Source organism: Coturnix japonica, chromosome 11 (genome assembly GCF_054131305.1).
Source record: "Coturnix japonica strain WE chromosome 11, WE-NBRP24, whole genome shotgun sequence".
Lineage (NCBI taxonomy): Eukaryota > Metazoa > Chordata > Aves > Galliformes > Phasianidae > Coturnix > Coturnix japonica.
In genome coordinates, this window is record NC_140673.1 from 12,060,727 (window position 1) to 12,072,519 (window position 11,793).

At 44.6% G+C, this 11,793-nt stretch overlaps 1 protein-coding gene across 4 annotated transcripts in view; it reads right to left on the bottom strand.

Moving 5' to 3' along the window:
* RGL1 (ral guanine nucleotide dissociation stimulator like 1) overlaps positions 1-10,316 on the bottom strand; it is a 60,730-nt gene extending 50,414 nt beyond the window's left edge. For 2 of the 4 annotated variants that reach the window (XM_085511208.1, XM_015869824.3), the window contains exons 1-2: positions 10,158-10,316; positions 9,284-9,394 (exon numbers count right to left, since the gene is read on the bottom strand). Coding sequence is in view for 2 of the 4 variants with exons in the window: in XM_015869824.3 (XP_015725310.2) it covers positions 9,284-9,394; positions 10,158-10,184 (138 nt within the window). In the remaining 2 variants the exon portion in view is untranslated. The remainder of the gene's footprint in view (positions 1-9,283; positions 9,395-10,157) is intronic. The other 2 variants (XM_085511209.1, XM_015869825.3) reach the window with 1 other exon arrangement.
* Positions 10,317-11,793: the final 1,477 nt, after the last annotated feature.

Here is an 11,793-nt window from a genome sequence, read left to right on the forward strand (position 1 = left end):
AGACTGAAAAGTTTGTACATAAACATACATCAAAACATCACTGCTGTGTTCAAAGAATGGTTTGTCAGCCTGGCTCATATCCACTGGACAAGAGAGTTTTGCTGCTGGTGGATTAATGTACAAATGATAAACCATTTCAAACATGAGGGGCATTCTGCTTCTCTGATCTAAACAAACCACAACACCAAAGTTAATGTTTTATGAGCTCTGAAACTATCTTCCTGGGGTAATAAACAACGCTAAGACATCACACTTACTCTGCCTCTTGTCTACAAGAGGCTACACAACAGCTGCACGAAGACAAGCAAGAAACCACACACCAGCTACACAAGGACAAGAAAGAGTATGAATCACACTCTGTCAACATCCATTTACCCCTGTCACACAAGGTAACACTACTGCCTTTTAGGAGCTAGGCCAAGATCTGATTGTTTGTGATTATTTCCACACACAGCTGTGGACCCTTACAATGCTCGCTATAGGAAGCTGTGTATTTAGAGAATAGATTCCTACACTGGTAGTAAAAGATGCACATTCAAAACATGCATGCACACAATGTCACTAGACATATTTTTAATTAACTTTAGCAGGGCTGAATTTAAATCCAAGCATGACTAACACGCTCGCAATGCTTCAGTCTGTTTCTTAAATGAAAACATCAAACCCTAAACTGTAAAAATAATGGTTTCTCCAGGGCTGTTCTCTCCGCAGCATCTCAGCTGAGTTCATATGCTGCTTCTCCCAGGCTTTCTGATGACACATAGCCACATTCCTTGCCAACACTTCTTTAACCCAACAAGTGACCTAGATCTTCCAACATTCAGAAGGAAAATGCCAGTTTCTCTTCAGAGCAAGCTGATTTTTTGTTACCCCTTTCCCTCCTTTCTTCTTGGAGAAGCAAGCAAAATAAAATCCCCCTGATGTTAGAAGCAGGACAGTTAAGATGCTATAATTAAGGCAGAATCTTTACCATCCAAGAAGCATAGTTAGAAAAGACAGGCATCCTGGCTATCAGAAGAATTCCAAGGGGATATCACTTGCAGTACAGAGTGTTGTTATGTCCCCACAAGTCATAGGTAACCTTAAAGTATGTCAAAAGTGAGCTTTCAGATTGAAACAGATTGGCTGAGAGATTTCCAAGACGCAGTCACAAACAATCAGTGCAAAAGCAGAACAGTGCAGTCAACAGCAACATCTGCTCTTCTGAGGCTCCCTTACCTCTCATTATTCCACTTAGTGGAACAGTCATTAGCAGGAGGTGCCTCTGCATAACCATGTAGGAAGATAAGCTTCCGCTGTGTCTCTTTCTAGTTCCAAGTGGCCAAGCATCCTACTGCCTCACTCACTGTTAAAAACATGCAAGACTAAAGCACTGTAATCCTGTCACTCTCTGACAGTTTGGAATGTGAGGTTTTTAACACAACCAAGAGCACAATTTGGTGCTATAAAGCTAGTTATCCTTCTTATTATGCACATTGCATCTGGGACTGTGAAAAGACAGTAATATTTCAGGCTTTCATTTTAAAAATCAGAATAAGCTCAGGTCTCATGTTCAAGTGTTTGTTGCGCAAACACCCAGCTAATGACTGCATCAAAGTGTGCTACCTGGAATATCCCTAGAGCAGAAAAGCATACCTGAATGAGGAAGTAAGGAAAAAGCAGTTGTTAATAAGGGCTATGATGCTACTGTACAACTATGACCACAGCCAAAGGAAAGGGCAGGAGGAAAGAGCCCAGTCAAAACCAGAAGGTAAGCCAAGTTAATTCCAGGGCTTTTTTTTGATAACTGTGTACCTTTTCATGGATAAAATCATATGATTCTCTCTGAAATCTAACTGTGTTCCTTTGTGGGTCTCCAGCAGTTGGCAGGTACCTTCTGCCACAACAAATCAACATGAGTGCTCTCCATCTTTGAACCTCCATCTGCAAGACAGGTCCTCAGAGAAGACAGCATTCTGAGTGCAACAGCAGGGTGCCTGTCAGCTCCCCGTCAACTACTTCTGCCAAATACACAGAACTATATAGCCCAGCCTTGGGCTCAGTGGTCACAACAGGCAGCAGGAACCTGATTCCAAGGAGTCTGATTTAGCCAAAAAGAGACCAACAAATGTTACAAATCAAGAAAAAAACAGAATGCTACAACAAGGACAAAGATCAGCTAAGTGCTGGCCTACCGATTGCACAGGAAACTACACTTGAGAAGAACATCTGGGACTAAGAGTAAGACAAAAATAAATCACAGAGCTGGCTTAAAACTTTATACAGGAGGGCAGGATCAGGCTTGGAGAAAATGTGAGGCTTTGCATGTTCCTAAAATGTTGATGGTTCCAGGCACCATTTAAATCTCAACCAGTATTTAGGAGATCAGCATTGTAAAGAAAATAAGTCCCAACTAAAATTTCTTTTCAGACTTGTTTTTCAAGTCAGGGAGAAGCTTATATCCCAGGTCCCAACTGCAATTAGGCAGTTCTGTACCATTTCTTACCCAGCTCTCCATCACAATGTACACAACTACATTCAGAAGCCAAACATGTAGTTACATGCAGCACAAGACAATCATTCAAAAATCAGTTTTAATGCAACATGATATTCTCAGGAAAGGTACTTATCAAACACTATCCGTGCTAGGAAAATACATTAATATTTAATGACAGAGTTGACGCTTCTCACCTTGTTCCCTTTCAGAACCTTAGAGGCATTTGCCTCTAAGATTTGCATTCTTTAAAGCACCCTTTTACAACAAGGTGTTTATAGTTTTGAAGAATACATTCAGCTGTACAACCAATGTCATAGCATTAAAGATGGCTTGTGATAAGTAATCTTTTGAGTCAACAGACCCCAGAGTCAGAAGTCCAGCTCTGGCCAAAAAGGAAAGCAGAAGGAAAAGAAAAGTGTCTCTAAAATCTGCCATGAGGAAGCTTATGATTTCACTTATCTGGATATTTAAGACAGAAAGGAAGAGCAGTCTGTGTCATCCATTAGTACACTGAGAAACTTAATACTTGAGGTCTGGCTCACAAAGCTTAGCAATCATTTAAGATGCGGATGTACAGGCCTTGCATGGCTCCTCTGAAGCATTGGGCTCAGGGGAACTCCCATTTCTGGCTGCATTTCCTGAGACCTGCCCTAGTAAAAACTCCAGAGGCAAAGCACAGGTATTTTCCTCACTTCTTTCAAGGTAAGGTAAAGTACTATGACAGGAAGAACACTTGCAAGCATTAAGGAGCCCCTCCTAGCTCTCATTGCTCTCTGCTTCCCTCAGATTCCTGGAGCACTGGTCACAAGTTATCCACCCTTCCCTATAGCCTGTGGAAGGGGCTATAAAGCACTCCAGCTGGCTGACAGGGGAGTTCTGCAAAAAGCAACTTCATTGGACTCTGAAAACTCCATTTTTCATTCTGTAATTTCTTGTCTATCTGCCCATTCCACACCCATATGCCTCTTGTTGCTCACTTTCTGTAGCTCTGTATCCTTTCTGTTATTCTTAGCCCACTGTTCCATCTCCTCCATTCCCACCCCAGTATTTCCCAACATTTTCTAACAGCACTCTGCTACTTCTTTGCATATGCTTCTCCACAGTCTGTTTAACAGTGCACATTCACACATCCACACAAACAAGGGAAGAAGAATGAAGAGTGCTTCACGCACCTCACTGCTGTCACCTCCCTCCTCCCCTGCAGGTACCTCCTCTCCCACCTGCCCTTCTCTTGCTGCTTCTCAAACAACTTTGAACATAAAATGACATCAGTAACCTCCACAGAGCAGCCTCTCCAGCACCAGGACAGACTATCAGCACAGCCTACCTTGAGCTAAGCAAGGCTTTACAGCCCCATCTTTTCTTCATCAGCCTGGTTAAGACAGTAGAGACTTCTACCACAAAGTGGCTTCGGTGCTAATGCTGTACAGTTATTTGCTTTCTTTACTCTCCCTGCAGTGCTCCCACTATCTCGTTGATCTGATGATTTGAAACCATATTCATTTTGTTAAGATAACCAAACTATACTCCAAATAATAGTCAGACACAGCTGCCATTTTCTTGATTATCCTACAACTCCTAGTTTAAACTGACTCGAAAGCAATCAGCATTGCAGTCACACTGAGGACACCATACAAGGAGAACCACGTTTCTCACCTCTGCTGGCAATCACCTAAAACACCTGAGCATCACTTCTGCCTTTCTGGTTTACATTATCCTCATGGGTCATGTGAAGTTTGATTGGTTAAAATGTCCCAAAATTGGAAGGGACAAAAAAAGACAATGATATCAGCCTACAGTAGAAACTTTAATTCTTTCACAAGCACATCTTTGTGTTCTGTGCTATGTAACCTCAACCTGCTCCAGTTAAACCAACCCCAATTGTCAGCCTCTCATTGTTTTCTCCTCTGCCAGACCATTAGATTTTGTCAGCGTGCTTCAGCTTGTAACTAACCTTAACTAACCTTAATGAACACGTGACAACAGTTCAGTTGCAAGTCTGACCTGCAGAACTCCCACAGGCAGCTGTTTCCAGACCAACAGTTCCTCTTTGCTTCCTAGCAGTATCTACTGCTTTGGCTCAGTTCATTCATTTCTTCCTGCCTACATCATTCATCCCTTTCTCTTTCCATCACTGTAGGGTCCATCCTGCTCAACCCTAGCTCTGGTAGATCTTCACTGGATGTACCCACTGGCATCTGGCACAAACACAAGCACAGTAAAACCCCCCCACCCTTTACTTCACTTTTATGCTCTCCATAGTCAGACAACTTCAATATTTCAATTCAATCTCATTCTACATCTGCAGTCCTGGCTCCTGAAACTCTCCAACCCTCATTCCTCTTTGCAAAGGACACCTTGAACAACTCTCATTTCTACATTTCTGCAAGCGTGGGATTTTCTTGCCTGTGCTCCTCCTCTGATCCTGTCACCTATCTGACAGATCCCATCCCATTCCCTCATAGCTCTTTCTCTTGGACACTTTGCTTCTCGTATTCTCATCACTCACTTCTCCCATTCAAAATTCCCTCTCTTTCTCCATCTACTTCCCTACTTGCTGCTTCTTCCCTTTTCTTTCAACTCCCTATTTACTTTTCAGTTTGTGATTTACAGTAAGTCATTGACCGGAGTTCACCTTTTCCAGAGCTCATACTCAGCATACTGCTCTTGGCAACAGAAATTAAGGGGTTCAGAAGCTAATCTACTTATACAGCTCTACTCTTATCTACTTCTGGCTACAGTATGATTCAGCAGCTGGTCTCTCAGCCTTGTTTCACGAATACGTGGCTGACAGTTCAAGACCAAAAAAAGACCACAGAATGCTAAACTCTTCACCTGCCTTTTCCGCTTTGCTGCCTTTACCTCCATCCCATCTGACATGCAGGGTGACAGTCTCTCTGTGGGCTGCCTTTACATCCTCAGACATAAGCTGAATCTCATTTTGTAGGTTCTTTTTGTGTCATAGTTTTATTCAACCTTCTCAACCATATCATTAAAACTCTTTGCTGCACTCTCTTTCCTGTTACTGATAGGTCTTTTTTATCTAGCCTGATGTAATTCATTCAAAATGATGCTGAACATCCACTCAGAAGGCTGCTGTGGAAAGAAGCACTTCTCCTGACCCTATCATCCCATCCATCCAATCCTCCAACTCCCCATCCTTCTCTAATACAAGTTAGCTCATCAGTCTGTTTCCATGGCCTTCAGTGTTTCTAGATTGTTCCTAGTCTCCATACCACCTCTCCCGCTCTCACAACGATGCCTTCTGCCACACATCTATTCTGGAGACACTTCCACCCACTTAGGTTTAGATAAAAAAAGAAAGAAGTCTTCATGCTTTCTCCTGTTGAACTTTTCATGCTCAGTAGGGATCCTCTTGAAACACCCCCACAAAAAACATTTGGCTTTGGAATATTTTCCTAAGACTCTCTGTTGCCTTCATGTTTACCAATAACTTGAAAAGCACCAAGACTGCTGTGAGATCCACAGCACTGCCTCAGACACTGTCCAGCAGAAGAGATAATATATGTGCACTGACATGCCTTATCTGATACACAGTCCGTACATATTTTTGGTCAGGGTAGTCCTTTTGTGCAGCATCTATCACAACGCTGAGCTACTACTGGGGTTACTAATCCTCCCTAATACCGTAGTGCCTAAAGTCTTAATCTTCACTAAATATTTAGTGACTAAGCATTTAGTGACAAAACCAGTCATTAGTATTGGCATCCTTTGATGTCTATGTTAAATTTAAAGCTGAAAATGTGGTGTTTATACAAAAGCTTCACACTTCTGAAAGATACGGAACTACTGATGTCTGTGTAAGTCGCAGCCTGTTTATCTTTTCCTTTAATTAAATATAGAAGTTTGAAAACAAGTGTTCACAGTGCTGAAGCTGTACTCCTACAACAAGCTTTTAAAGAGCCCATTCCCCCACAGCAGGGGTGAGCATTCAGAACCCTGGATGGTACGTTAGGGTACAGAATATTTTAAAAAGTGTATTAGCCCTCTTGAAACATAAATAAATAAATAAATAAATAAATAAATAAATAAATCTAAAGTAATTCACTTACTGGTACCTCTTCAAGAACATATTTATGCATAACTTCCAACAAGGGGGGTAATGGCTGTTTATGAAGGTGGATGGTGATAGGACAAGGGGGAATGGTTTTAAACTGAGATGGCAGGTTTAGGCTGGATATTAAGAGGAAGTTTTTCACACAGAGGGTGGTGAAGCACTGGAACAGGTTGCCCAAAAAGGTTGTGGATGCCCCATCCCTGGAAGCATTCAAGGCCAGGCTGGATGTGGCTCTGGGCAGCCTGGTCTGGTGGCTGGTGACCCTGCACATAGCAGGGGGTTGAAACTATTTGATCATTGTGCTTCTTTTCAACCCCGGCCATTCTATGATTAAAGAAATTGGTAATAAGCACCAACACGCTTGGAATAAGCAAGATGTTTTATGTTTCCTTTAGCAAAGGTTGTATGAAGTTTTCAGACACATCAAGTAATTCACCACCTAATGTTTTCCAGCTGAAACATCTCCAAAGCAGTTTACAAACACAGCACCACTAAGAACTACCCACTCCAGAATCACTGGACCAAACCCCTACTCTGATGCCACACAACATTCAATATCCACATGCAACTCGGAGGTTCTTGAAGAACTTTGGCTTTTCAAGTCACAAGGCACCTGACCCTCTGCAATAAACCACTAGAAACTCAGTGCCCCGCAGAAGGTCAAACTCTATAGACCTTTGCAGGATACAAACTGACACTGAATAAGTCACTGTTTTCTAAGCCTAACCCAAACATAATCAGTGACAGAGTTACCATACTTGCTACAATTAAAGCTCAATACTTGCAGGTGCACAAATACGTTATTCCCATTCTCTCCCGATGGCCTCCAGTCTTCAACCTAAGGATGAATGCCTGCGACACCAAGAAGGACCGGCACTGATAAATCCAACAGCTTTATAATTAAGCTCTATGAATTTCAAAGGCTCGAGGAAAATAAATAAATATATCATAAAACCCTGTAAGCTCCAGATTATAAGTAAATAATCACCTGATGGCAATTACAAAAGAGACAATTATGCTTTTCAGAGCAAAACCACAGGAGGTGGGGATGCCTATTCATAAGTAACGTTCTAAGTTAGAGGCTATTTGCTGGCCTTAGGACCACAGTAAAGCCATTAATAAAACAAGATCACAAAGAGCTTAAAATATTTTCTGTTCTGAAGAGCTTAAGGGAACAAAAGGCCCATATGTTTACAAATATCTTTAAATAAAGTGCATGAGATATTGCTGATTAAAGATGCCAGCCTGGAAGCTGCAGACACTCATGTATGCCCTGCACAGGTGACACACTGCCCCACTAACAGGGCTCCATCTGACCTGAAGAAGCTTGCACTAGACATAGAAAGCCAAAAGCCACCTCTATGACCTTGCAGTCCCTTGTCTTCTTACTAAGACCAGCACCATAAACTGTGCCAGTGGTCTGAGCAACACAAAAACATTCTTCCTTTGAGAATATGATCAAGGCTTAGCAGATTCCTTCTGCACACACACAGCAACATGTCCGAAACAGGAGAAATGAATGCTATTCTAAAGGATGCTTTGGGGACATGGGCTCACTCACAGTGGCCTCCACCTCTTACAAAGCCACCATCTGGGAATCTTACAAGGGTGCAAAAATACTTCCTACTATTCTTCTATCAACCCTGGTAAAAACGGGAGGCAGAGATGGGAAATCTGCCACTCAGAGGAAGCAGATTTGAAATTATCTGTTCTGAATAGAACTCTGTGTACTTCTTGCAAGCATGGAAAAGTTCCCCCTTTTTAAGCACTATCTGTATGCAGGACAAAATTTGCTTATCTTTCTTGACTGTGGTTTCAGCATCGCTATGTTGCTTCATGACGTGGAACTTCACAAGAAAACGACTTGATATAAATCTCTGAGCAGATTTTAAAGTCTTTAAAATACTAACCCAGACATTATCACAAACCAAGTTCATGCGTGACTGCCTTTGATCCGGAAGAAAATCTATTAACATAAAATAATACCAACGTTATAAGCACCACCTGAAGACCTGGCTCAGATTGCCACAGCTGCAGTGATTCCAGGGAAGTGAGGACATTTTCTATCAGCTGGGGACTTGGCCTGACAAAGGTAAAGGCACTCAGCAGCATGCCAAATTAAGTGCATGTGCATTTAAGCTTATTTCACTTACCGCTAAAGCCTCCCTGCTTTGAAATATACCTTTGAAAAAGAGCACATAGCTGTAGCACTTGCAGAAATGCTGACAAGTAAAAGGGAACACCAACATTTCATCTGGCCCAGAAAGAAAGAGTGAAACAAGACCCAAATTTACATTCACTCAAACTTTGAGGAAGTTTCTGCTAACTTTTGAGAGACCCTCGTTAGTTAAAATACTGTGACTGTTTGCTTGGAGGACATGAAAAAAACTCCTAGCAACTGGAACGAGCCATAGCCCACTCCAAAAAAACCATTGAATGCCCAACTTTTAAGATGAGACCAAAAGACATCCCTTTTTTCTGCATTAAGTATCATCCGATCCACAGCCACAACTGGTCAGATCTGTTTTCATACACATCAGTAAAAGAAGGAAGAGCCGACAGTTCTTTCCGACTGCCCTGACAGCCAACTCCAGTGCAGTTGTTTTTAAACAGTGAGAGTCAGTGCTAGAAGTTAATATCACGGATTGGTGTGAAATCCAGCTCCCTGCAGCAGGTTCCAAAGTCCATGAGCAGCCTTCCAGAAATGCCAGCGCACCAGCTTCACTTACCCCGAGCCACCTCGCTCCTTTGTTGGCAGCTTGCTGAATCTGCACTCTTTTCAGGGTGACATGGTAAACAGCTCCCTCTTCCACCTCTTCACCCCAATCCTGAATTGAGCTCTGCCGGGAAAGGGAGAGAAAAACAGAGAAAGGAACTTTTCCCCTCTCCTGCAGACCACAATCCATACCAGGTGCTGAGGGCAGAGGATGGGCTGCACAAAATAAACACAACAATCACAGCGAGATGGATACTTTTAGATGGAGGGAACACTGGAGATATTCTTGGCAGGCTGTCCCTTCCTGTGGTATCGAGATACCCTGACTTTCCATTTAGCTATTTTTCCTAGACTAGCACATATTTCAAATAGTTATACAAAGTCTTTTCTAAGGAAACAGTTTGGTTTTGATTAGCAGCCTCTCTTCCCTCTCCCTCCCGCCCCCCTCCTCTAAAGCAATTAATCTCTTCGGCCTTTCGTTTCGGGAAGGAATGGCACTTTTAAAAACCGTTGCACGCTCGGGCGGATCGCCTTTACATTTTGAAGCCACAAGTAAGTAAAGCGCAGCAACCCTCCGCTCCCTCTGACAGGAGGCATCCGAAGCGCTGCGAACCTATTATTTCCAGCTGCAAAACAACTTTGCAGAGTCGAGGCTTTAAAACTCACAACTAACAGAAGACGAGAAAGAAAGGGGAGCGACGTCTCCCCGACTTTAACCGGACACGTGCCGGGACTATTCCACGCTCCCCAGACGAAGAGCAGCACAAAGAGCAACGCAGCCCGCACGACCCCAGCCGGGCTCCATCCCGCAGCGCAGACGGGCACCGCGACGCAAAGCCGACCCCGCTCTCCGCGGACACGAGTGGGGGGGGGAGGTACCCGGTTACCATTTTAGCCTTCCACGGCAATCTCATTCTCAGTTCCTTCCCGGGAGCCTCGACGGGACATGCCGCAGTCGCCGGGCGCCGACTCCGCTCCGCCCCGTCAGCGGCCGCCGCCGCGGGCCGGCCCGAGCCGCGCGGCCCCTGGGCTCCGCTCCGCTGCGTGCGGGAGGGCGGGCGGCAGCGCCAGGCTCCGCCTCGGCCCGGCCCCGAGGTGTCCGGCCCCGCCGAGGGCTTCCTGTTAGCGGCGGGCGGCTCCGGGCCGAGGGAAACGCCGTTTGTGTCTGCGGAACGAGATGTGCGGCGCGGCCGCGTGCTGCGGGATCATGGCAGCCGCGCGAGCGTGACAGCATCCATCAGAGCGGCCAGGGGACAAAGGGCCCGGAGGGACCTCGCGGCCTCGGGGGCAGGGCTGCACGGCTGTCTCCGAGCCGTTCGGGTGTAAAACGCGAGCAGGTGGCTGCATTTCGAAACGGATTTCCCTTAGAAACTTTTTGCTACAAGTTGCAAAGAAACGTAGCAGTCAGCAAGCGCTGCTGCCGGCGGTGCCTTGCCCGCTAAGGTGCCAGCATGCTGCCCGCAGCCGGCACGGAGCCGAGCAGGTGGCACCGGTGGCAGCAGGAGAACCTCCTCACAAAGCGAGAACACGCAGTGATGGTCTCTTCCATCAGCCCAAAGCCGGCCAAAATCATAGAAACAGCCACAGCCCCCCAGGAGACTGCTGGCTGTGCCTCCACGGAGTCCTCTGTATGACAGTGCAGAGTTAAGTTTGAACATATAGAGCAGGAGGCCCTGCCCAATACACTCAGTGCTTCTGTCACCTCCTAAGGAGTGAACAAGATACATGCCTGGGAACAGTGATTCCAGCTCAGCCTCTGAGGCACACGTCAGCTACCCAGCAAGAAAAGCTTCTCACACTGATGCTGTAATGACTAGATTATCATCTCTTTATTTACTTCCCACCTACCACCTCAATGAAGACTGAAAGCAAAACATCCTTCATTTTCTGATGAGGGAGTCCCTTGCTCACAGGCGAGCCTGCACATGTTTACAAGCACTGCTCTGCCCACACTTTACAAGCATGAGCTGCTAACACAAGGATCTCAAATTACCTTAAGGAAAACTCCTTTAGGTTTGCTCTCAGGCTGGCTGTGGTGCCACCTGGTCTCATTCGGGTTTTCCTTTCTATTTGGATTCCACCAAGTTAGTGAAAGAGCTAAGAATCAAAACAGACTTCCACTTCTCTGAAGCTGACCTCCAGCAAGCAGCATTTTGACATCTTTATACACAAGTGTTGCTACCAATTACCTCAGGAGCCATGCTGGTTCAGAGAGGCTTGCAGCTGGTAATATGAGGAAGCATATGAAAGCAAGGCACGTTATTTTAAGCCTTGAAACCAAGATTGAGCTGCGTTGTTACGGGTGAACAGATGTGATTATTTTCCAGGCTGTGCAATTAGTTTGTTAGTGTAATACCAAAGTAGATCCAGAATGTGCTGAGGCAGATACAGACTTATTCACCTGACTAAAATGTATTGTAACCTACAAATTAAAGTCTAGATTAACATCCCTTTGGCTTCTCCTGGTAAAAAAAAAAAAAACAAAAACCTGCACACAGCCTTCTGAATGCCTTTGATTTTGCA